The sequence below is a fragment of the Nicotiana tomentosiformis genome, chromosome 4 (assembly GCF_000390325.3).
Source record: "Nicotiana tomentosiformis chromosome 4, ASM39032v3, whole genome shotgun sequence".
NCBI classification, from domain to species: Eukaryota; Viridiplantae; Streptophyta; class Magnoliopsida; order Solanales; family Solanaceae; genus Nicotiana; species Nicotiana tomentosiformis.
In genome coordinates this window covers 112,390,375-112,417,606 of record NC_090815.1, presented here as the reverse complement: position 1 = coordinate 112,417,606, position 27,232 = coordinate 112,390,375, and the positions used below count along the sequence as shown (strand labels likewise).

General features: G+C 38.7%; 2 protein-coding genes and 1 long non-coding RNA gene across 3 annotated transcripts; all 3 read right to left on the bottom strand.

Moving 5' to 3' along the window:
- Window positions 1-373: 373 nt before the first annotated feature.
- LOC104084952 (transcription factor RAX3-like) lies at window positions 374-3,993 on the bottom strand. Its single transcript, XM_070200161.1, has 3 exons — window positions 3,641-3,993; window positions 3,437-3,566; window positions 374-1,244 (listed from the first exon to the last, which is right to left on the bottom strand). Exons 1-3 carry the CDS (start codon window positions 3,774-3,776, stop codon window positions 557-559), a joined length of 954 nt encoding a protein of 317 aa, XP_070056262.1. The 5' UTR covers window positions 3,777-3,993; the 3' UTR covers window positions 374-556.
- A 12,727-nt stretch (window positions 3,994-16,720) lies between these two features.
- On the bottom strand, window positions 16,721-17,242 carry LOC138910360 (uncharacterized). Its single transcript, XM_070201592.1, has one exon. It carries the CDS (start codon window positions 17,240-17,242, stop codon window positions 16,721-16,723), a length of 522 nt encoding a protein of 173 aa, XP_070057693.1.
- Window positions 17,243-22,709: 5,467 nt separating this feature from the next.
- Window positions 22,710-24,742, bottom strand: LOC104084946 (uncharacterized). The gene is made up of 2 exons (XR_683722.4): window positions 24,307-24,742; window positions 22,710-23,344 (listed from the first exon to the last, which is right to left on the bottom strand). It is a non-coding gene; the product is annotated as an uncharacterized lncRNA (long non-coding RNA).
- Between the last annotated feature and the right edge of the window lie 2,490 nt (window positions 24,743-27,232).

The following is a 27,232-nucleotide window of genomic DNA, read 5'->3' as shown; positions in this document are numbered from 1 at the left end:
TAGCTCCGCCCTTGTTGAAGATGGCATTAAATATATGCACTTGCAAAATACCTTGCTCGCTAAAAACCAGCAAGTTATGACCAATGAGACAGGAACTTGGTACACAAGGAATATTTAGGCTTACCAGGGAATATGTGACTGATATCCTCTGAGCATTCATAAACAAAGGCAAATATAAATTTTCCATGGCTAGTACCAATTAAGTGTGTGTGAGTCTGTGTGTATTATATGTATATAACTGTGCAACACCAATCTGAAGAAGAAACAAATTCAAGAAATCAAGTACCAAAAAAGCCTCCAGGATTAAGATTAATATATGAGCATTCAAACTCAAAATTCCGCAAGATCAGACAATAAAGTTGAATGTAAAAGATAATCAAAAAGTTGGACATGCCAGTGGCTATTATTAGTCCTCGAAAACAAAATCAGAGAGATGCAAAGATGTAGTAATAAACAAGTTTATTAGGGTTCTCCGACGAAAATAAATCATCTGGCCCTCTCCCATAACTACAGATCATTAATTACAATGTCAAATAAAAATGTACCATATATAGTATTATTGTGCCATAGTATTATTCTCTTGAAATATAACACCTTGTTGAAAACCTTCATCATTTATAGGAGGAAGAGGAAGTACAAAAGGATTCATCGATTCCCAGTCCAAGTTTCCTCCAGAAGTAGACGCAGATTTATCAATAAGCATATAATCCTCATATAAAAATTCAAGACCGTCCAATTTTTGTTGATTATTTTGAATCATATGCTCAAGCTCAGCTGTAAAACTGCTAGCTGCCCTATCCATGTTGTATTGAGCATTTCCCAAGACATTATCTATTGGAGCAGAAGAGATCATATTGATAGGAATATTCTGATATATCGGCTGCATCAATAATGAATTATCCATAGGATATTGAGGATTTGTTGCTTCATTTATCGGTTGATCTTCGTCTGAAAATTTACCTCCAAGTTTTATCAACAGTTTTCTTATGGAAGAATGGTCATTAAATCTTGGTTCATCATTAGAGTATGGTATTGGCTGCAAGATGGGAAGCTCAGGCCAACATGGGAATTGGTTGTTGTTATTGTTATTGGAAATTACCATATTGGAGTTGATTTCTTTTCCTTTTCTTGATCCTTGCTTTTGGCGCTGCTTTCCAAATAGCTTCTTCTTCAGCCTAGTGTTCCAGTAGTTCTTTATATCATTATCTGTTCTTTCAGGGAGTTGTGCTGCAATTATTGACCACCTGATATATTCCTCATAAAATTTAGAATTTAATACTTAGATTCATTAGCAGAGCTACAGGTAATGAATGGGGTTCAATTGAATCTCCTTCACCAGAAAATATTATACAGTGCAAACAAGATTAAAAAAAAATTATATAAATTTTTTTTGAATTTCCTTGACATAAAGGGAAGATTTCAGTTTGGTGCAACAATTATTCAAATGTTGTTTTCGGTCACATATTCAAATAATGGAAGCTTTAAATTGGAAGAGATAACCAAGATTTAAAATTTGAGTAAACGGACTCGGAATCGAATTTCTGTGCTTCCAATAGGTTTATATAAGGTCTATGTCCTTCTCCGTGTAATTATTATTTTTAGTAAATATACAAGTTAGGAGTCTTGCCTAAACTCCTCCATCATGTGGATGGACCTTCGGGAAGAGATAACCAAGATTTAACATTTGAGTAAACGGACTCGGAATTGAATTTCTGTGCTTCCAGTAGGTTCATATAAGGTCTATGTCCTTTTCCGTGTAATTATTATTTTTGGTAAATATACAGGTTAGGAATCTTGCCTAAACTCCTCCATCATGTGGATGGACCTTCGGGAACCAAAAAAAAAAAAGTAGGTTCATATAATGATTTTGGACTTGTATGTATGTTCGGATTTGATTTTGGAGGTTCCTAAAAAAAATTTAGACACCATTTTTTGAACGGAAAAGGTCCAAATATGCCCTTGTACTATACGAAACTGAGCACATTTGCCCTTCATTAATAATTTAGCTCAAATATGCCTTTACCGTCACATAGTTGGTCCATATATGCCCTTAGAGTTACACAGTTGGCCCATATATGCCCTTTTCAAAAAGGAATCCACCTAAACTAATTAGCTCTTTCGTTAATTGTATTAAAGTGTATTACAAATACTATTTTCTTTTTATTAGTAGTTTTTTTTCTTTACCTTTCTCTTTTCTTTCTTCTTTTTTCTTTTCTTCTCTTTTTTTTTTCTTTTTCTTTCTCCCTTGTCTGATTTCCTCCATTACTGATGTTCTCTCCATTTTCGTCACCAATTTCACTTGACAAAACTCATGAATTCCAATTACTAAGAAAATTCTCCCATAATAATATTTTTATAGATCATATGTTTGTCAATTTTTTAATTTTTACTGAACATATATTTAATTCTAAAAAATTTAACAAAGTAAGATTGAAATAATATTTATGTTACAAAAAATCCGAAAAATCCAACAAAACCAAACAATTAAAACCGATGTAATTGGTCAAAACCGAACCAACTCATTCCATGTATACCCCTAATTTACATAGTTAATAAAAAAAAATAAAAAATGTCTAGCTGAAAAAAGATGAAAAAGACTAACAACTCAAATTTATAATACTACAACTTGAACTCTAGGCTTTTAATTATTAAATTATCTTTGTAAAAATAATTTAAATATTTTGGTCTTTTGAGTATTGTTAAAGGTTGAGATATTTTTATTATTTTAAAGTTTAAACCATAATTTTTGGACAATTTAATTTCGTTTATTTAGAGGGCCAGTGAAATTTGAACTTGATTACCTTATGGGAGAATTTTCTTAGTAATTGGAATTCATAAGTTTTGTCAAGTGAAATTGGTGACGAAAATGGAGAAGACATCAGTAATGGAGGAAACGGATAAGGGAGAAAGAAAAAGGAAAAAAAAAGAGAAGAAAAGAAAAAAGAAGAAAGAAAAGAGAAAGGTAAAGAAAAAAAGTACTAATAAAAAAGAAAATAGTGTTTGTAATATACTTTAATATAATTAACGAAAGAGCTAATTAGTTTGGGTGAATTCCGTTTCGAAAAGGGCATATATGGGTCAACTGTGTAACTCTAAGGGCATATATGGACCAACTATGTGACGGTAAGTGCATATTTGAGCTAAAGTATTAACGAATGGCAAATGTGTTCAATTTCGTATAGTATAAGGGCATATTTGGACCTTGCCCTTTGCATTTTGAAAAATTTAAGAGTTCATAAGGTTGAGCAAGAGTTTGATATTATTGAACTCATGTTCCTGTACTTTTTGAATCTCCTTATTAAGATTCCTAGCTTCAGCTTTACTTAGATTATGATATGACCTACCAGCTAGTGTTGCTAGTAAAAGGGAGTGGTTAACCAAAAACATGGAGGGAAGAGAACATAATGAAAGAAACTAAGAGCTGGCTATATATTACCTGCTTCCAATACTTATGTAGAGGCTGCAAATGATTCTATCTTCTTCTTCTGAGAACCCTCCATGCTTAATATTTGGACGCAGATAATTTAACCATCTAAGCCTACAGCTCTTTCCACATCTATTTAGGCCTAAATATAGAAAAAAACAAAAACATGAGATGCTTAAGAATATGGGTGCTAAATTAATTTGGGATTTTCCTTACCAATTTTTGGAGGCAAAGCAATCCAGTTGCCACCTGTCCCATTCTGTTCAATATATGACTTCAACTTAGAATCTTCTTCAGGCGACCATGGCCCTCTCTTAACGTTGTTTTTGTCACAGCAAGGAGCTCTTCCCATTTCTTGATTTTCTTTCACTAGCAACTAAGTTGGTTTTAATTAAGCTAATTCCTCTTCTTCTATTACTTTCTTGAGTGTAGTTTACTTTTGTGTTTAGAGAGAGAGAGAGAGAGAGAGAGAGAGGGGAAAAGGAATAACAAAGATTAATATAATAAATGAGAGAGGATAAACATGTTTTAAGGAGCAGTCAGAAAAGTAGGGGTATGGCTAGAAGATGAATGCCAGTAGAGAAAACAAGGGTTCTTTCTTCTTGTCTTTCTCATCGCCGAACCATTAAATATACGCTAGGACTTTTTTATTAAAATCATTTTGAAGTGTACGTGGTCTGTACCTAAAGAAATTGGAAATATATGTCCAATAAATCTTATTGACCGTCCATTTGAAAATCATTGACACATAATGTTACAAGTCTTGGCAAAGTAAACAAATTATGTAGCTAATACGTAGAGTATAACTTTGCCAACTTCAAAAATCAAGGAAAATAAAGTTATATTTTAATTTTGTTTATAAGTTTACCTAGGCTCGGCACGTATATTTATCTTGCAATTTATATGCAAAGTCCTAGATTTACTCTAGGTTTAATTTTGAATGCTTCTATTATTTACTTTCACATTTTGGTTTGATAACTCTGTATCCTTAACGTTTATATACCTATAGAGAGTCGCATACCATATACAAATCTTGTATAGAGAATACTTCACACCTCATTTTATGTTTTCCTTTTTCTTTTTGTTTATTAAGCTTCATGAAGCTGAAAAGATTGAAATTGTTAGGATGCAATGATTGAGTAATCATGTAATTACAACTTTGTTAAAAGTGCATATATCCGCTAGGGTTATGAGCACAAAGTCAATTTGATGTCTGATTCTGTGCAACACTTAGAAAATTCTAGAAGCAAAGCACAAGGAAATATTTTCCGTTTCGGTAGGTGACCAAACGACCACCAAAATTAGAAATGCGAACACAATGGAATTTGGAAATATGGTATTTGAGTATAGATCGAGAAGCAAAGATATCGGCTACGTTAATATAAAGTGATCTGTTGACTCCTTTAATTACCGAACGGTTTCCAATTTTTATTCATCCTATTTCAAGTTTATAAGTAGTTAAATCTTAGAGACTATGTATTGACAAATTAAAGAGAGACATGTAAACGTTTAAGGTGCCGAAATTGGCCAAGAGTTGTCCGATTTTGTCTTCATAAACAACCTCGCACAATTTGCAATCTTACACGTTCACTTTTACTTGTCTACTATACTAAAAATATATTTTCACTTTTACTTGTCTATTTTAGCAAATCAAGAAAAAATAAATTTATTTTTCTTATTTTACTCTTATTATTAACTATTTATTCCCCAAATTATTTCCCGAGACTTCTTGAAATGCTATCATTATATAAGTACTACAATAAAAATTATATTTTATTTATTATTTTTTTAAAGGAAGTACAACGTCAATTGTGAACAACGAAACGTGAACTGAGGGAGTAGACGCAGGTAAAGGCTAAAGGAAAAGTAGCTCTATATTTGGGACGTGACAATATTGGGTCAGAGAATTATAGTTAGAAAGGAAAGAAGCATGGGGGACGATAACTCAATCACAATTAGGAGCTTCGTATTAATTTTAGCATTTAATTAGTAAAATAAAACGATTAAAAAGATCATTTTATGTCCTTTATTGGATGAGAACTAGGGGTGTACAAATGAAACCGATAAATCACACCAACTTGATAATCCGAGTCAAACCAAGAAAACAAACACGATTATGGTTTGGTTTGATTTGGTTTGATGTTGCAAAAAAAAACCCGACCATATTTAGTTTGGTTTGGTTTTAATTAAAAAAAAGTCAAACCGAAATCAAACCAACTCGACATTATATGTATAGAAGTTTTAAATATATTTAATACATAAAAATATTTATTATAGTTAGTTTATAAATATTTCTTAAGCATTTTCATAGTTTTATCTTTTAACGTATTATTTCAAGGTTGGGCTTATAATTTTTAAATGCTCCAATAAGTTTTATAGTCCATAAATGTTAGTAACTCAAATAAATCCTAAACCAAAATCAATTCAATACTAATGCTAATAAAACATCTAATTCAATTGTACTATGAATAAAAATAGTGTTGGATATTTGTTTTTAGTTTTTTCATGGTTTAGATAAAGTTTATAACTTATTTTTCTTTTAGTGGTTAGTCAAGTAAATAATAGCACTTATTAGTCGTAATTTTAAATTATGTTTATTTTCATTATAGCTTATTAATAATATTTATTTTATGCAATTTTATTATCTTTATTGTTGAATATTTTAGTACAATGCCATGACTCATATCATGTTTATATTGTTTTATTGAAAAATAAATTATATAGTTTTGTCATACTAGGATTAAAGAAATATTTGGAACATAAATTTTACGTTTTGTGCTACGAAGACTTTATGAAAACAAAACCGAAAAAATCCGAAAGGCCGAAAAACCCGAGAAAAATCGAGATTAAAAAACCCGACTTTTATTGGTTTGGTTTGATATTTAGATTTAATAACCCGATATAATTAGTTTGGTTTGATAATTAAAAAATCTGAACCTACCCGATCTATGTACACCCCTAATGAGAACAATGAAAGAAAAAAAAAAAAGAAAAACAATATAATCACGAAAAAGGGGAGATAAGGCCCCACCAAAGATGGATACATCGCAAAGGTGCAAAGAACTTGGCCGTTGGGAGGTAGTCCTCACTGTCACATCGTTGGACTTACATACTTGACCTTATTACTCCTTCCCATTTATTTGCCCTAATAACAATCTCATACTTTTTCCCATATGGCTAATGTTTTTAAAATGTCAATAATGACCATTAATGGGTGTGGTACAATGATCGGGATATATCCCTTCACTCATAATAATTAGAAGTTTTAGCTTCAAACTTTGAGAATGAAGAATTTCGTGGCAGGGAGTCTTTGACTCCATTGCAAGTCTATCTGGCACAAATCCTAATTAGTCGAACAAATAGTTATTTTACAAAGACAGTGTTGAAAAATAGCTTCTCTACAATAATGATACGCAAAGGCTAATGCGCGACAGATCTGCTGAGGCATTTCATTGTCTGGCGGCTACACTTGTTCCTAATTTTCTTACTTGCTTCCTGCCCACCATGATTTGCAAAGAATTCAGACTGAAAACTATGACCTCTATACAAAGACGATATTGAAGTGTTATTTCTTCCACATGGTTTAAGAAATAAACCTCGAAATGCGAGTCAGGCAAACTCTACCAGTTTATTAGACTGAATAAAATTACAAAGGTGAGTATCAGTCTTCTTTCAGGTAAAATTGACAGGTGGAAATAAAGACAAATAAGGTATGAATCAGCAAATAGTTGGCATCGGATATAAACATATGACTGGTGTTAAATAAGTTATGAAGGCATTGGAATCGAAAACGAAGATTTGAAAGGAAGATATCGATCGGTTGGAAAAGATAGCATTCAATGAGCAGCCGTTACAAGAATCTCTGTATTAATGTTCAACCATTATATACGCAGCCATCAGGAGCAGGGGCGGAGCTAACATCCGAGACACGGGTTCAGCCGAACTCAGTAGCTTTGGTCCAAACTATGTATTTGTGTTAAGAAATTCATTAAATATGAACAAATTATCAATTTAGAACCCAGTAACTTAAACAGACTAATATTCCGAACCCATAAACTTCAAATCCTGGCTCCGTCTCTGATCAGGAGATGCTTTATTCCCATTAAAGACGAGCTTGATTTGGGAATCTTGTGTTCCTGAATAGAGCTATAAATAGGAGAATTTGTATCCACAGTAGAAAATGAAAAAATCATATGTACACAAAAGCTAAATTCTGCCCTTATTCTCTCTCTCTTATTTTTGATATTGTTCTTATTATTGCTTTCGCTTTCGGAGAAACTAAGTCCACAACCAAGCTTGTATTTTATTCAAGTTATTTTAATAATCTTATTTATGTTCTTACTTACTTTATATTCTTGGATCAAATTAGTTCACGTGTATATAAAGCACGTTACAAATTCAACTGTACCGTTTAACGGGTAAACAAGTCTCCTTTTTCTTTCTTTTATTTTTCAAATTTTAAAACTAAAGAGTATAAACTTCATGGCCCTAATTGTTCATGAAACCCTTAGTATTGGTGGGATTGTTATATAACCGATTCTCATTTCAACAGGGAATATGTTAAAGATTATATGTTAGCTAGGGACTTGAAGGTGCTGACCTTGCGTTGCTAGCGATTCTGCAACTAATGTTAGCTACTTTTAGCAGTGTTTAGTACTCTTTTTCTTTTGTGAACGCTCACATAGAAACTCATTAATTATGATATAAAAGAATGATTAAAATTAAATTTGGACTATGGATCAGTACAGTGGAGTAGCCACATAGAGTGAAGGGTGTTCAACAGAACATCCTTCGTATAGGTCAAAAAATTATTTTTTATAAATATATATTAAACATTAAACATTCTTTGTAAAATTCCTAACTTTGTCATTGAATCAGAGAGCCAAACAGTTTAAGGTACGTACTATAAGGAAAAGCAAACTACAAATAGTAATTTTGATGAACTGTGTTCAACCCAAATATACAAGATATACATAAGTCAAGTTGAAATCAGTTCCAACATACACAAACGTTTCCAACACGAATAAAAGGACAATAATTACATTAAATAAGACGAAGGTTATAAATGAGACAAGAAGACCATTGGGCTGACTTTTCACTCACAAGTCACAAGTAATTATCAAGTCCTGCTGTACCCAATTGGATAGTATGTCAATTAAATTTTCATCGTTTATTAGCTGTTTGTATTCTATAAAATTTTATGTGACCAGTACTATTTCAATGACTGTCTCACAGAAACAATTTCTAACAGACTAGGCTAAGTACGAAAAGGTTGTATAATTTCATGAATGTTTCAATTTGAACGTTGTGACCAATTTACAAGTATAACTGGTTATTATCGAAGTATGTTCCGAGCACCAATATATGAATTTTCGTTTTCCAATCGTATGTGTCCTTGTCTCAAGTTCAACTCGCCACTAATTAGAGATTTTTCTGTGGTTCTATCTTTTATGTATATTAAATACTTAGTGTTGTATTTAAAATATTAGTAAATCGTAGAAGTAGATGCAAGATTAAGAAATATCTGGCGCCAAATCGTGATGGGAATGATGCATTTATGGGGGAAAGTTTACACAACATTTATATTGTTCGACAAAAAAAACTAAGAAGAAATAAATAAATAGTATAGTATGTTAATCGTGAAATTTGCGGAAGCTAAGAAGGAATTTCCATGGTGGAAATACCCTAATGTTCCGAGAGACAAAGAAAACGAGAGAAAATATCTGAACCTTTATTAAAATGAATGTTCTGTCTCTTTCTAGATAGGTCCTAAGTATTTATAGTAACATGAAGTGGCTATACAAATGAAATGTTCTATTCTACTAAAGCAAAATTGTAGTAGTAATGTTACAAGGCTAAAGAAATCACTCATTGGGCTGGCCTGTTGCGGAGAAGACTTGGGTTGTGTATATATATGTCAACACCCCCCTCAAGCTTGGGGTGAGAACACACCAAACTTGCCAAGTAAAGAGTGATGAAGAGGCCCAGAAAGAGACTTGGTCATAATATCAGCAAGTTGGGCACAAAATGCAGAGAAATCAACCCAAAATTGAGACTCTCACGCACATAGTGACAATCAATTTCGATATGGTTGGTCCGTTCATGGAAGAGTGGATTCTTGGCAATATGGAGAGAAGCTAGACTATCACAAAATATAGGAACAGGGGGCAGAAATAGATAAACCAAGATCACCAAGTACCCTGACCAACCATGAAATTTCTGCAATCACCTTTCTAAGAGCCCTGTATTCTGCCTCAGCAGAAGACAATGAAACAGTGGGTTGTTTCTTGCTCTTTCAAGAGATAGAGGAATCACCAAGGGTAATATAGAAGCCAGAAACAAACCTTCTTGACTCAGCACATGCAACACAGTCAGTATCAGAGTAGGCTTTGATAGTGTCATGACCCAAAACCAACCGTCGTGATGGCGCCTATCGTGGAACTAGGCAAGCCAACTCATCAACCAGTTCAACCAAACAAAAACTTTGAACATATATACGGAAGCAATTTATATTAAAGAAAATCCTTTTTGAAACAGAAATAAATCCGCAACACAATACAATTTATCCCAAAATCAGGGTGTCACCGAGTATATGAGCATTTGTACCAGGATACAGCCTACTAAAATGTCTAAGGAATAAGAACTGAAATACAAATAAAGATAATGAAGGAGAGTCAAGGCCTGCAAATGCCATGCAGCTACCTCGATAGTCTCCGAGATCTCGACTCCTCACTCAGCAGCCGCTGTAACCGGAAGCACCTGGATCTGCACATGAGATGCAGAGTGTAGCATGAGTACAACCAACTCAATAAGTAACAAATCCAAACTTTGGACTGAAAGGTAATGACGAACTCAACCGACACATTTCAATATAAAAATAACAGTGTAGAAAAGTAGGCATGATTTCAAATTCAATAGAAAATTCAACAGTAAAAAAATAGAGTAAATCTGAATGATATGAAGAATATAACTCCTCTACTTCTACATGCCAATGCACATGTTGTATGTGATACACCATGCTGACAGCATTATGTGCTCACACTCTCAACTGCTCAATCACTCGGTATTGTACATGGCCCATACGACCCAGGGAAGATCCATCCCGAAATATATACATCACTGACCATTAGTCCAGTACTGAGTAGGGCCAATCTAGCCCGTGGAGAAGATCCATCTCTAGGTATATAATGCTTCGGACAAGATCCATATCCAGGGAAGATCCATCCCTCAATATAATCAACCGCGCTCACTAGGGGTGTGTGCAGACTCCGGAGGGGCTCCTTCACCCCAAGCGCTATCATAAATCAGTATAACCGCTGCGGCGTGCAGCCCGATCCCATTAATGTCACTCATAATCAGGCCCTCGGCCTCACTTAGTCATCAATCTCTCCGGTCTCTCTTTCACGGGCTAACAATGTCATGATACTAGCTCGAAAATAATGATATGATGTATCAATAAATAATTACAGAGACTGAGATATGATATGAAATGAATGAATATGACTGAGTATGAAATACCAATGAAATCAGTAAGACAATAGCAAGAAACGGCCACTATGGGCCCCAACAGTACCGGCATAAAGCCTAAACATGATATCTAGCATGAGTGACAACTCAATTACTTTATCACATGATGAAAACACGGATATCAACAAGATAGAACCACTATACAGTGCCATGGAATCGATCAGGTCACAATTCTCACGGTGCACGCCCGCACGCCCGTTACTTGGTATGTGCGTCACCTCAATACCAATAACATAACACATAATTCGGGGTTTCGAACTCTCAGAACCAAGTTTAGAAGTGTTACTTACCTCAATCCGAGCAAATCCCCACTCCAATACGCCTTTGCCACGCAAATCGGCCTCCAAATGACCCGAATCTAGCTACAAACAGTACAATACAATCAATACGGGCTAAATCAATCAATCCTACAAGAAATTACTAAGTTATAACTCAAAATCCGAAATTAGTTTAAAACTGTCCCCGGGCCCACGTCTCGGAATCCAACAAAATCTACAAAATTCGAAAGCCCATCCACTCACGAGTCTAGTCATATCAAATTCATCAAAATCTGACACCAATTGGTCATTCAAATCCCCAAAATCAACTCTCCAAATCCCTAACCCCAAACTCTCAAATTACACCTCAAAAAACCCCAAATTAGGTGGGAAAATTGATGGGGATACAAGATTATTTATCAAAAACAAGCACAAGGGACTTACCTCAAGAATCCCCTCGAAAACCCTCTCAAAAATCGCCTTAGTCCAAGCTCAAAATGTTTGAAAATGAAGAAAATCGCGAACCCTTATGTTTATATGTTCTGCCTAGTCACAACGCACCTGCGGTCCCAAAATTTGCTTCTGCGGTCCCGCTTTTGCAGTGAAAACTCCGCACCTGCGGAAGTCACTTAACTCACCTGGGCTCGCACCTGCGCTCCAGGTCTCGCACCTGCGGAGGCGCTTCTGCGGCCCATGATCCGCTTCTGCGGAAACAACCTACACCCCTCAACTCCTTCACACTCCGCTTTTGCGCCCTCTTCGCCGCATCTGCGGCCTCGCAGGTGCGGAAAAGACCTTGCACCTGCGACCTCTTCCAATTCCTTCCTGGCCTTCTTCTGCGGCTCCCTTCATGCTTCTGCGGGCTCGCATCTGCGGTTCCCAATCCGCATGTGCGATTACACAAGCAATTGCAAATCTTCAGTAATTCTTCAACTTCACACCTTGGTCCGTTAACCACCCGAAATCAACCCAAAGCCCCCGGGACCTCAACCAAACATACCAACACGTCTTAAAACATCATACAAACTTAGGCGACCATCAAATCCCCTCAAACAACATCAAAAACACAAATCGCACATAGATTCAAGCCTAATGAACTTTGAAGTTTCCAAATTCTACAAACGACGTCGAAAGTTGTCAAATCACGTCCGATTGACCTCAAATTTTGCACACAAGTCACAAAATGACACCAAGACCTACTCCAACTTTCAAAATCGGAATTCGACCCCGATATCAAAAAGTCCACTCCCGGTCAAACTTTCCAAACTTCCAACTTTCACCATTTCAAGCCTAATTCTACTACGGACCTCCAAATCACAATTCAGACACGCTCCTATGTCCGGAATCACTCAACAAAGCTAATGGAATCATCAAAACTCAAATCCGGGGTCGTTTATACATAAGATAACTTCCGGTCAACTTTTCCAACTTAAGCTTTCCATTAAGAGACTAAGTGTCTCAATTCACTCCGAAATCTCTCCGGACCCGAACCGACCAAACCGGTAAGTCATGTAACACTGTAGAGCACAAAAGAAGCAGTAAATGGGGGAACAAGCCTACCACTCTCAAAAAGATCGGTCGGGTCGTTACATCCTCCCCCTCTTAAACAAACGTTCGTCCTCGAACGGGTCTAGAAACATACTTGGAGTGTCAAATAGGCGTGGGTATCTGCTCCACATCTCCCACTCGTTTTCCCAAGTAGCATCCTCAACGGGCTGACCTTTCCACTGCACCTTCACTGAAGCTATATCCTTTCACTTTAACTTTCAAGCTTACCGATCCAAAATGGCCACCCGCTCCACACCATAAGTCAAATCACCATCCAACTGAGCCGTGCTGAAATCCAAAACATGAGACAGATCGCCGATGTACTTCCGCAGAATCGAAACATGAAATACTGGATGCACACTCAACAAACTAGGTGGCAAGGCAAGCTTGTAAGCCACCTCCCCAATCCTCTGAAGTACCTCAAAAGGCCCAATGAACCGAGGGCTCAACTTGCCCTTCTTCCCGAATCTCATAACACCCTTCATGGGTGAAACCTTCAGCAGAACCTTCTCCCCAACCATGTAAGACACATCACAGACCTTGCTATCGGCATAACTCTTCTGTCTAGACTGTACTGTGCGAAGTCGCTCCTAAATCAATTTAACCTTGTCCAAAGCATCCTGAACCAAGTCAGTAGTACCCAATAGCCTAGCCTCACCCGACTCAAACCAACCCACCAGAGATCTACACCGCCTCCCATACAAAGCCTCATACGGAGCCATATGAATGCTCGACTGGTAACTGTTGTTGTAGGCAAACTCCGCAAGTGGCAGAAACTGGTCACAAGAACCCCCAAAATCAATGACATAAGCGCGTAGCATGTCCTCCAATATCTAAATAGTGCGCTCGGACTGTCCGTCCATCTGAGGGTGAAATGATGTGCTCAACTCAACCTGAATGCCCAACTCTCGCTATACTGCTCTCCAAAACTGTGATGTAAACTGCGTGTCTCGATCTGAAATGATGGACACTGGCACACCGTGAAGGCGGACAATCTCTCGGATGTAAATCTCAGCCAACCGCTCCGAGGAATAGGTAGTACCAACTGGAATGGAGTGTGCAAACTTGGTCAACCGATCCACAATCACCCAAATAGCATCGAACTTCCTCGAAGTCCGTGGGAACCCAACTACGAAATACATGGTGATCCGCTCCCAGTTCCACTCTGGAATCTCTAACCTCTGAAGCAATCCACTCGGTCTCTGATGCTCATACTTCACTTGCTGACAATTAAGGCACTGAGCTACAAATTCTACTATATCCTTCTTCATTCTTCTCCACCAATAGTGCTGCCTTAAGTCCTGATACATCTTCGCGGCACCTAGCTGGATGGAATACCGTGAACTGTGGGCCTCCTCAAGAATCAACTCACGTAGCCCATCCACATTTGATGCTCTCTGATGCGATCAAATAAGGAAGACCGAGAAACCACACAAGCTAGGATGCAACTGGGCTGCGAAATATCCAATCTCACAAACCGGTTGGCCAAGGCCTGAACAGCAACTGCAAGAGGTCTCTCACCAATGAGAATAAATGCAACGCTACCCATACTCACTGCCTTTCTTCTCAAGGCATCGTCCGCTACATTGGCCTTCCCGTGATGATACAGAATGGTGATATCATAGTCCTTTAGCAGCTCCAACCATCTCCGCTGCCTCAAATTTAGATCTATCTGTTTGAACAAGTGCTGGAGGCTCTGATGATCCGTAAACACCTCACAAGACACACCGTTGAGGTAATGCCTCCAAATCTTCAATGCATGAACGATGGCGGCTGACTCCAAATCATGAACAGGGTAGTTCTTCTCATGAGGTTTCAACTGGCATGAAGCATAAGCAATCACTCAACCCCTCCTGCATCAACACACCGAATGCCGATCCGATAAGCATCACAATACATTGTATAAGAGCTTGAAGCTGATGGCAAAACTAGAACTGGAATTGTGGTCAAGGCAGTCTTGAACTTCTGAAAGCTCTCCTCACACTCATCCGACCACCTGAAAGGAGCACCCTTTTGGGTCAATTAGGTCAAGGGAGATGCAATAGACGACAAACCCTCCACAAAGCGACGATAATAACCAGCCAAGACAAGAAAGATCTGAATCTCCGTAGATGAGGATGCTCTAGGCCAACTCTGGACCGCCTCTATCTTCTTCGGATCAACCTGAATACCCTCACTGGACACCACGTGCCCCAAGAATGCCACTGAGCTGAGCCAAAACTCACACTTGGAGAACTTGGCATAAAGCTTCTCCTCCCTCAACCGCTGCAACACAATCCTCAAATACTGGGTATGCTCTTCCTGGCTATGATAGTACACCAGGATATCATCAATGAACACTATAACAAACTAGTCGAGATAAGGCTGAAACACACTATTCATCATATGCATAAACATTGTTGGGGCGTTGGTCAGCCCAAAAGACATAACAAGGAACTCATAATGACCATAACGGGTCCTGAATGTTGTCTTTAGAATATCCAAGTCCCGAATCTTCATCTAGTGATACCCAAACCTCAAATCAATCTTGGAGTACACCCTCGCTCCCTGAAGCTGGTCAAACAGATCATCAATACACGGCAAAGGATATTTGTTCTTGATTGTGACTTTGTTCAACTACCTATAATCAATGCACATTCTCATAGTGCCATCCTTCTTCTTTACAAACAGAACCGGTGCACCCCAAGGCGACATACTAGGCCTAATAAACCCCTTATCAAGGAGTTCCTGAAGTTGCTCCTTCAATCCCTTCGACTCAGCTGGTGCCATGCGATATGGTGGAATAGAAATAAGCTGAGTGCCCGGCACCAAGTCAATACCAAAGTCAATATCCCTGTCGGGCGGCATGCCCGGCAGGTCTACAGGAAATACGTTCGGAAACTCCCGCACCACCAGAATAGAATCTATAGTAGGAGTATCAGCACTAATATTCCTCACAAAAGCCAAATAAGATAAACAACCCTTCCCAACCATCTGTTGGGCCTTCAAATATGAAATCACTCTACTGGGAACATAGTCTAGAGAACCTCTCCACTCAATCTGTGGCAACCCCGGAATCGCCAACATCACGGTCTTAGCATGACAATCCAAAATAGCATGACATGGAGACAACCAATCCATACCCAATATCACGTCAAAATCGACCATACTAAGCAACAAGAGATCAACTCTAGTCTCCAATCCCCCAATAGTCACCACACACGAATGTACACACGGTCCAGAATAATAGTATCGCCCACCGACATAGATATATGAACAGATGAAGCTAAAGACTCATGGGGCATAACCAGATAATGAGCAAAATACAATGATACATATGAATAGGTGGAACTAGGGTCAAATAATACAGAAGCATCTCGGTGACATACTGAGACAATACCTGTGATCACTATGTCTGAAGCAATAGCATCTGGCCTGCCAGGGAGTGCATAGAATCGGGCCTAGCTGCCACCTAATCGGCCTCCCCCTCTAGGGCAACCCCTAGCTGACTGAGCTCTACCACGAGCTGGCTGGGCGGGTGGTGAAGTAACGGGTGCTAAAGTCGTAAGCTGAATCCTCTACTGAGCTGAACCTCCCAAAAGGCAGGGACAATGCCTCTTGATATGACCCAAGTCTCCACACTCAAAACAACCTCTCCCTGTGCATGGCGGTGGGGACTGAAGGGAGCCCCGAGCATCGAGATAACTGCTAGAAAGACCCGACATAAATGACTCTGAGCTGATGGTGCATGGGACAATCTCTGAGCTGGAAGGGCACTGAGAGATGACTGACCCTGATGTGTACTGTATGAACCATAGCCAGATGATGCACCACGATGAACTGGACGAGCCATCTGAGCATGCCTATAAGGACGACCCCTGTAGTGGTAGAGCTGACCTCTAGAAGGAACACCACTAAAACCACCTGATCCACGAGGCCTCTTAGCCTCCCTCTCACCCCGCTCCTGACTGCGGACCATCTCTATCTATCGAGCAATGTCGACAACCTCATCAAAAGTATCACCAGATACCCTCTCCCTAGTCATAAGCAACCGCAACTGATATGTGAGGCCATCGATGAACCTCTGAATCCTCTCCCTATCAGTGGGATCCAGCCACACTGCATGATGAGCCAACTCAGAGAACCTCATCTCGTACCGCGTCACAGACATGCCATCCCGATGAAGCTGCTCAAACTGTCGGCACAGCTCCTCTCTGTGAGAGTGCGACACGAACTTCTCTAAGAAGATAACTCCGAACTCCTGCCAAGTAAGTGGTGCTGCACCAATCGCCCTGCGCCTCTCATAAGCCTCCCACCATCTGAAGGCAGCCCTAGAAAACTGAAAAGTAGTTAACGAGACCCCACTGGTCTCTAGAATTCCTGCTGTACGGAAAGTCCTCTGACACTTGTCCAAGAAACCCTGGGCATCCTCCGCCTCTTTCCTACTGAAAGATGGAAGATGGAGCCTCCCAAACCTCTCTAGTCTCCGCTGCTCATCATCAGTCATAGCAGGAACCTCATGGGACTGAGCAACTGCCACCGGCTAGGCTGGTAGTGCCCCCGGTGTTTGGAGTCCCTATATCACCTGCTCTGGTGTAAGGGTGGCGGGAGTCTGTGTACCTCCCCTGGCCTGAGAAGTGGCTGCTGCAGCCGGAACAGAGACCTCCTGAGCAAGACTGGTGCACACGGTCAGAATTTGAGCTAAGGCCTCCTAAAGTCCTAGAATCACAATAGGCACAGTTGGTGCCTGAGCTGGCCCCACTGGCTCATCCGCAATTGGTACCTGCTCTGGGGGTGGGGCAACTGCTGGGTCTGCAGGTGCTGCCCTAGCTGTTGTACGAGTTGCACCTCTACCCCTACCACGACCTATACCTCGACCTTAGCCTCTTATGGCCTTAGCTGGTGGTACTGGTGGCCAGGGGCGGATCTATGTATTGAGTTGGGGGTGGTACGCCACCCGGTCGCTCGGATAAAGTTTTATATACATACTAGTATTTCCCACAAAAACACCTACATAAGGAACAAGTGGCACCCCAAGTCACAAAATGACTAAAGGTGCGATGGTTGAAGTGCTGAAATTCCATGCACAACACCTGGGATCGAGACTCTCTAGATGCAATTGTTTTTCCCTTTTTTGTTAGTTTTGTTTACTTGACTCACCACCAGCAAGGAATCGCAGTCGGCTTCAATGATTTCTGCTCCTAAATTTCTAGCTAGCTCGAGACATGCAATCACGGCTTCGTAATAGATTGTCTAATAATGCCACCCATGGGTGGTTTCAAAACTATGCCCAGCTCGGACCCTTTTACGTTTGAAGCCCCATCTGTAAAAAGGACCCATACCCCCGATGATGTACCTGAGTTCAACAGTTCTTTTTCGGCTTCGGGTATGAGGGCTGGTGTGAAATCGGCCACGAAGTCTGCTAGGACTTGAGACTTGATGGCCGTACGGGGTCGATATTCGATATCGTACCCACTAAGTTCGACGGCCTATTTGGCCAGCCGGCCTGATAACTCGGGTTTGTGCAAAATATTACGAAGCGGGTAAGTAGACAATACGCATATGGGATGACATTGGAAATACAGCCTTAACTTCCTCGAGGCGCTTATTAGTGCAAGCGCCAACTTTTCAAGGAGCGGATATCTAGTTTCCGCCTCTCCTAAGATTCGACTTGTATAATAAACTAGGAATTGCGTACCTTGCTCTTCTCGAACCAGGACATCGCTTATGGCGACTTCCGACACTGCTAGGTACAAGCAAAGTTTCTCATCGGTTTTTGGAGTGTGAAGCAGTGATGCGCTTGACATATATCATTTTAGTCCTTCTAAAGCTTGTTGGCACTCCGGGGTCCACGAAAAATCGTTCTTCTTTTTGAGTAGAGAAAAAAATTTATGACTTCGATCGGATGACCTCGATATGAATCGGCTTAGGGCGGAGATCCGACCCGTTAGTCTTTGCACGACTTTTATGCTGTCTACGATGGTGATGTCTTCAACAGCCTTGATTTTATCGGGGTTAATCTCTATTCCCCGATGTGATACTATGAAGCCGAGGAACTTGCCCGAACCGACACCGAAGGCACATTTTTCGGGGTTGAGCTTCATTTTGTATTTCCTCAGAATCTTGAACGTTTCCTGCAAATGAATTAAATGGTCCTCTGCGCGTAGGGATTTGACTAACATGTCATCAATATAAACCTCCATTGATTTTCCTATTTGTTCTTCGAACATTTTATTCACTAGGCGTTGGTAAGTGGCCCCTGCATTTTTTAGCCCGAAGGGCATCACATTATAACAATACGTCCCGTATTTGGTGACAAACGAGGTTTTCTCCTGGTCCTCCGGGTTCATCTGTATTTGATTATACCCGGAATAGGCATCGAGAAAAGTGAGGATCTCGTGGCCGGCCATGGCATCGATCATGCGATCGATGTTGGGCAATGGAAAAGAATCCTTGGGGCATACTTTGTTCAAATCCTTATAGTTCACGCACATCCTAAGTTTATCCCCTTTTTTAGGGACTACGACTACGTTGGCTAACCATTCGGGGTATTTTACCTCTCGAATGGACCCTATTTTGAGAAGTTTGGTTACCTCGTCCTTTATGAAGGTGTTCTTTCTATCGGACTGGGGTCTTCTTTTTTGCTTCACCGGTCTGAACCGATGGTCCAAACTTAGCTGATGCGTCGTTATGTCCGGCGGGATCCCTGTTATATCTAAATGGGACCAGGCGAAATAATCGATGATATTGATAAGAAATTGAACGAGTTTCTTCCTGAGTTCAGGGCTCAGCCCCGTTCCCAAGTATACATTTTGCTCGGGTCGGCGCTCGATTAATACAACTTGTTCTAGCTCCTCGATTGTTGATTTTGTGGCATCGGAGTCATCAGGAGTTACGAAAGATCGAGGGACCCTTTGGTCTTCATTCTCTTCGACTTTCTGGTTGTCAGGCTGGGTTGCAGTCACTGTCTGTGATTGCTATTTGGTGTCCCGTTCTCCTTCCGGGCCCGGGCCCTTTATCGGCGAAAGTGAGGACATTGGTTTGGCTCATCGACGGCGAATATTTCTTTTGCGGCTGGCTGCTCTCCGTATACCGTTTTGACTTCTCCCGACGCCGGAAATTTGAGGACCTGGTGTAGGGTCGAAGGCACGGCTCTCATGTTTGGATCCATGGCCTTCCGAAAAGGGCGTTATACCTCATATCGCCTTCGATCACGTGAAACTTTGTTTCCTGGACAGTTCCGGCCACATTTATTGGCAAGGCTATCTCCCCTTTGGTGGTTTCACATGCCATATTGAACCCGTTTAGGACCAGAGTTGCAAGCACGATTCGATCCTGCAGGCCGAGCTGCTCTACTACCTTTAATCGGATGATATTGGCCGAGCTACCTGGATCGATCAACAGACGCTTAATCTTAGTTTTATTTACGAGTACGGATATTACCAGGGCGTCATTGTGAGGTTGGATGACCCCTTCTGCATCTTTATCACCAAAGGACAAAGTCCCCATGGGTGCGTACTCTTGAGTCCGAGATCGTTTTTCCCTCACCATCGATGTTTTAGTGCGCTTAAGCATCGGTCCCCGGGGGGTATCGGTGCCGCCGATGATTATGTGGATAATGTGTTGTGGTTCTTCTTGCTCGTTCTACTTGCTGACATCCCTACTTCTAAAATGGCTCTTTGCTCTATCAATCAGAAACTCCCGAAGGTGCCCTTTGTTAAATAGGCGACCTATTTCCTCTCTTAGTTGCTTGCAATCTTCCGTTCTGTGGCCATGGGTTCCATGGTATTCACACGTTTGATTGGGATTTCTCCGGACAGGATTGGTTTGCATTGGTCGGGGCCATTTAGTGTCTTCGATGCGTCCGATGGCCGATACGAGAGCGGATGCGCCAACGCTGAAGTTATACTCTGATAATCGAGGTGCTTCTATAGGTTCGGCATGTTTGTCGAAGCCGCTCTTACTCATAAGGCCCCGAGAATTTTGTCCCTGATCAATTCTTTGACTGTTCTGAACTGCGTTGCGTGTTGAACCATTGTTTACCCGATCGGTGATGTATGGTCGATATCGGTCTCTATTTGACCTTTGTTCTCTGTCGATCTGCTTTTGATTAATAACTGTCCTGTTCTGATGAACAGGTCCGTACGGGGTCCCCGACTGATCGTCCTCGACCCTAATTTTCGATTGATATCGGTTATGTACATCTGCCCAAGTTACCGCCGGGTACTCAATCAAATTTTGCTTCAGCCGATGTGATGCTGTCGAACTTAGCTCGTTCAATCCTTGGGTGAAAGCTTGTACGGCCCAGTCGTCGATGACCGGGGGTAATTCCATGCGTTCCATTTGAAATCGGGATACGAATTCCCTCAGCATTTCTCCCTGCCTTTGCTTTACTTTGAAGAGGTCTGATTTTCTCGTTGCGACCTTTATGGCACCAGCATGTGCTTTTACGAACGAATCTGCCAACATGGCAAAAGAATCTATGGAATTTGGTGGTAGATTGTGGTACCAAATCATAGCTCCTTTCGAGAGGGTCTCCCCGAACTTTTTCAATAGAACGGATTCAATCTCGTCATCTTCCAAATCGTTGCCTTTTATGGCATACATGTAAGAGGTGACATGTTCGTTAGGATCGGTCGTACCGTTGTATTTGAGAATTTCGGGCATACGGAACTTTTTGGGGATTGGCTTCGGTGCCGCACTCGATGGAAAAGGCTTTTGTATGAATTTTTTTGAATCAAGCCCTTTTATCACTCGATGGTACCACCCTCTTGTCGTTGGCTTCGACTCGTTTCGTGAGTTTCTCGAGCAGTTTAGTAATGACAAAGGAACTCAAACATGAACCAGATGCATACACAGTGTACACAGACACGGATAGATTCAAGCATAAGGGATGCACGTGAAGGAGATAAGTTTAAGTTGTTATATCTTATATCTTCTGATCGAAAAGTTTGCATAAATGATAAGGAGGACTCCTTACTCGAATAGAACTTTATTCAAGATAATAGAGGAGTTAGAAGTTGAAGATAACTAGAACTCTTCCACCATGGAAGAGTATAGCATTAGAACTCTAGTTTTTTCTTATTCTACTAACTCTATAAATTGCAGGATGTTCTCATTCTACAGGTACGTACAAACGCTAAAGTTAAACTTGAGTTGAGAGAAAAATAGCAAGGCATTTTGCAAACAATTCTTGTGTGATTCAAGTGTGCAAACATGAAGTTACATGAACCAGATAGAAGAATTAGTTCCAAGTGTCTGTCTTTTATTCTAGTTTCATTGTAGTAGGTGTTTTCAAATTGTACCTTTCAGCTTTATCTAGAGGCAATTATATTAGGTACTCTGAGTATTCAAGTTAAAGTTAACTTGAAGTTGTCGCAACAATTAGAGGCTGGTTGCTACAATGGGATTAGAAGTAATCCTTATGTTTACAAAGAGTTTTATAAATATTATTTTAGCTCAGTGATTTAATGAAGTGTTGGAAAAAATCCTACTGAGTAGTAGGTCTTGGTTTTTCACCTTTTGAGTCCGGTGTTTTCCATGTAAAAATACTTGTGTTCTTTACTTTTCGCATTTACTATTTCCGCAACAGTAGTATAAGGAACACATAGAAGAATCAGGTCCTTCTATAAACAGTGCACGCGAAAATTGGACACCACACAAATCACCCCCTCTTAGCATTGAAGTATAAAACATCACTTTTGTATAGATCATCTAATAGCTTTCACTAGGGGACCAAGAATAGCATCCCCGTACAGTTACTTGAAAACTTTCTACTATACTATTTTTCTGTCAAGCATCAATGTTAAGTAGCAGTGATAGCAAATCTTTACTTCTGTAACTGGAGAGACGCTAAATTAACTGCTTCAATTCTTGTTCTTAAACTGTCTCTCACAAATGTAAAGTTTGTTGCAAAAGTTCATAGCTACATGATGGTCACAACTACGAGAACTTATTCAATTACCACCCTCTTGTTCCAGTAGAACATTATGGAGAATTAATCTTTCTGGATAGACAATAGCTGGCTACAGTACAAGAGTAGGACTCTTTCGGTTTCCTTGTCTACCTACAAAGGAAAGATAAAGTGGTTCTTTCAAAGTTCAAACATCAGCACATGGCAGCTTAATAAAGTTAGTACTTTTTCAGCTTAAAGTGTAAGGTGAAGATTAAGATACACAGACTCGATTATTTGAAAAATATAATCACATCAATTAGTGAGATTAAAATGACAAGGAAGATATATTCAATCTGAAGAGATGTTTCCAGAATATAGATATCCATCTTCCTTGTATTTGATACCGCTTTATTGCTGCCATACAATCAGAATATATCGCGGACCAGGCCTGGCCGGCCCTCTTCGCACTTGCGGCCCTTCCCTCGCAGAAGCGAGGCCGCTTCTGCGAGCCACAGCCAACTCGCCCAAAACCGCTTTTGCGGCCACACGCTCGCACCTGCGAGCTCGCTCCTCGCAATTGCAATTGCACCAGAAGCTCTGCTGTTTCAGCCATCTCTCCAAGTCCAAACGAGTTATGCGCATCGTCTGAATGGCATCCGGGGCTCCCGAGGCCTCGTTCAAACATACCAACGAGTTTGAAATCATAAAACGGACCTGCTCGATCTCACGAAATACGAAAAACAACACCAAAACTAAGAATCATACTCCAAACCAAATCGAATCAACTTATGAACTTCAAGTTCTTCTAATTCGCTACGAAGGCGCCGAATCATACTTAAACTACTCGGAATGACACCAAATTTTGCGTGCAAATGTTGAATCATTATATGGAACTATTCTCGGGCTCGGAATCCCAAACATACGTCGATGACACCAAAACCTACTTCAAACCAAATTTAAAGAACTTTAAAACCCAGGTCATCCAAAAACCGATTCGAATATACGCTCAAGTCCAAAATCATCACACTAACCTATTGGGACCGTCGAATCCCGATTCCGAGGTCATTTACTAGAAATGCTGACCCAAGTCAAAATTACCCTTTAAAGCCAATATTAAGGAACTAAGTGTTCTGATTTCAACCCGAACCCTTCCAAACCCGAACTAACCATTCCCGCAAGTCATGAAACAGTAAAAGCATATACGGGGTCTTATTTAGGGGAACGAGAATCTAGAAAGCAAAACGACCGGTCGGGTCGTTACACAGGTTCTTCAAATGGAAAATAAATTCATGTAACAGGATATGAACCATTAAATCACTGATTTGAAGGAAACATTAACGAGTCCTTCCTCTAAGGAGGGTTAGAGCATTAGTTTAGCTAATCTACAACCCAAATACATCTGTTTGAAGCTATTTTGCTGAAGAGCTCTCGTTTGAATTTCAAAAGCTGCAAATCAACTTCAAATCCAATACACTTATTTCAATCAAACACATAATCGAAAGCTACTTCATGTTTCATGAATTGAGATTTGAGGGACAAATTCCACATGCTTATAGGACATAATTCAGAACATCACGACAGCATTTTCAACTTCGCATAAAACAACGAACAATTATAATCATGTCATTTATTTCATTGATTCAAATCTGGATAACTCTAAGAGAATCGAACCGTACCTTAGGGAACAAAAACAGAGAGAAATACAATGATGAAAGAGGAAGAAGTACAGCTGCAATCCCATCAAGTAATCAGCAATAAAATAGCCCTTCGAAAGCTTGATTCAACTTTGAAAACCCAGCTATTGTATAACTAAATCAACTGAACTCAAAAAAAAAACTCTTCGAAGTCTCTTTTTTTTTTCAAACAAATTTCGTGCATCTGAGGCTCTCCTCTTCTGATCTCGATCTGAAACGTTTCCTTTTGAATGAGTGTGAGAGAGTTAATTTCAGCCTCCCTCTGAGCGTGAGAGTGAGTGGGTTCTCCAAATCAGAGTGAGGTGAGAAATGAGCGTGTGTGGGGTGATATTTTGAGTCTGTTTGGAGGTGTTCTGCCACCGGAAGGCGATTCCCGGACGGCGGAGTTGGGTGGCGGATAGAGAGAGAAGGGGATGGGGGTCGTTTAACCGGGGGGGAACGACGTAGTTTTAACTACATACAACGTCGTTTCAATACTCTAGCCTCAAAGGGAAACTGGACCGGGTAAAGCAGTGGACTGGGGCGGGCGTGGATTAAAGTAACCGGGCCGTCTAAAGTTCAGCCATAGCATGGGCGGACCTCTTCTCCTTTGCTTTTGTATTTGTTCAAATGGCCACTTTTACATATATATTACTCTAATTGCTCCTATTTTACACAATCAGCCCTTTTAAATTACTTGGCCAAAAATTAACCATTTAACTAATCAATTAAACCTAAAAACATAAAGGTAAAAATAATTAAAGCATTTTTGTGATTTTGTGTTTTAGGGGTGCAATTTTATGCAATTAGATGCTAAAAATGCAAGTAAAGTCTAAAAATGTAAAAGATGAAAGATAAAATATTTTTTGTCTTTTTCATCATTTAAATATATTTCTAATTAAGAGAGTTGCAACTAAATGCCAAAAAAACCCAAAATAAAATAGAGAAGAGACTCCCAAAATTCCATAAAAATAATTAAAATTATTTTGGACTATTTTAGGAGTATTAACATAGGGCAAAAATTACGTGCTCACAAGTAATATTATTACTAGCTTTAAGTGTACGTGCGTTGCACGTGTGTATAGTGTCTCATATATATATATATATATATATATATATATATATATTGACGTTAAAATAAATGTAACGTTTGTTTAAATTATGAAAATAATATTGTTACATTTACACAATAACTGAATTCAATATCTTCTGAATATGCAAGATGATGAATTAATTAAATTATATGTACAATATTTGTAATTATACATATATTTATAATATTAAATATAAGTATGTTAAGTTGTATCTCGCCTGACATCTCTTTATGATACATTTGATTTTATATTATTTCATTCTTATTTATTTAAGTTTACATTTTAGCTAATTTAGTTTTTAGTATTATATTATAGCGGATTTTGCTCTATCTTTTGGTTTCTTTCATCGCTGATAGTATTTTATGAAAACAAATTTATGTATTTTAATATTTATGTCAACTTGAAAAATTATTTTACTTATAAGACAAATTTGGAAAAAGAATGAAATTGGATTATTTTGCTAATTAATTCATTCAAATATTTTTTTAATTAGTTAATCCAAACACTTAATCATTTATTCTCAGCATTAAAAAATACTTATTTTTTGAGGATGCAAATTCTTAATATTAGCTCAAATCAAAATTTAGATATTTAATAATAATTATACTTTTATCCACAACAAATTCTGTTTTCAAGCGGTAAAATATTAAAATTTTGCACTTTATGTTTGCCGAAGCGTTTGTGTTATTGAATTATTCCAATTATTCTCTCTCTCTCTCTCTCTCTCTCTCTCTCTCTCTCTCTCTCTCTCTTTTTGTGTCTCTCTTTCTCTCTCTCTCTCTCTTTATTATTAGATAATTTTGTAACTATTTTTTTAATTATATTTTTAAATCTATAGTAATATTTATATTTAAGCAAAATAATGATCAAAGAATAAAACGAATAGCCAGTGCAATCTCACATGACTACTCATAGAATTTAAAAGGGAGTTGTTGAATCGGGATAAAGAACAAAGTAAAATGTTCCCTGTTTCTCTAATATATTTAATACCTTTTTAATTTAATATTATTGTTCACCTAAAAATTAGCACAATGAAACGATTTATTTTGAGATTAAAAATTGTGCAATTAGAGACAACTCACGGCATAAAATTTTGGTATATTTAGTCATAATTTAAGTTTAATATTTATAGAAGGTATAATTTTTTTTGTTTAAAGTTCTAAATATAAGGATTTCTACTTAGTTCAAACAAGAAAAATATTTAATGAGTAAAAATTCTAATTTATTTCATGTTCTAAATATTAGAAAAGTAAATCAAATGATAATTTTGTCTAATATGAAATCTATTTTTAAAGGATAGAACGGACGACATTTTTACTAAAGAGTTTTTAAATATGAAATCCACGTAAATTCATATTATTGTAGCAGGATGCCTCATGAGTTTTTCAAAGATGCCCTATGTATTTTTTTACCTAATAAGACTTAAAAGATTTAGGAAGTTTAGTAACATAAAAAGAATAATAATCATGTTACATAGTTCAAATAACAAAAAATCCAATATATTAATTCTAAAATCAAATATATTAGTAATTAATTTATATGTCAAAGAAGGAAAGTTTAAATAGAAACTTTTCTAGTGTAAATTGTTCATGGTATAAAATTTAATACTCTTCGTAAACATAAAAAGATAAATTTAATACTCCTAACTATATTGGAGTAGAAGGTGACGATTAGTAGTCCTACCATATGACCCAAAAAAACTCCTACGAGACTTTCCTAGTTTGAAATTCTAGAACTAAAGGGAAATTAAAATCGAATTTTAAAATTTTAGAAAAATAATTAATGGCTATTCCTAAATAGTAGGGAGTTAATTAAATGACTATTCTTAAATATTT

What these genes read in the sequence shown, in the direction of transcription:
- LOC138910360 (XM_070201592.1), bottom strand. Translation starts at nt 17,242, where the DNA reads ATGACTGATGATGAGCAGCGGAGACTAGAGAGGTTTGGGAGGCTCCAT.
- LOC104084952 (XM_070200161.1), bottom strand. Translation starts at nt 3,776, where the DNA reads ATGGGAAGAGCTCCTTGCTGTGACAAAAACAACGTTAAGAGAGGGCCA. An exon ending in TGCTTTGCCTCCAAAAATTG is followed by an intron (nt 3,567 to 3,640) that starts GTAAGGAAAATC and finishes TTCTATATTTAG; the next exon opens with GCCTAAATAGATGTGGAAAG. An exon ending in TACATAAGTATTGGAAGCAG is followed by an intron (nt 1,245 to 3,436) that starts GTAATATATAGC and finishes GGAATATATCAG; the next exon opens with GTGGTCAATAATTGCAGCAC.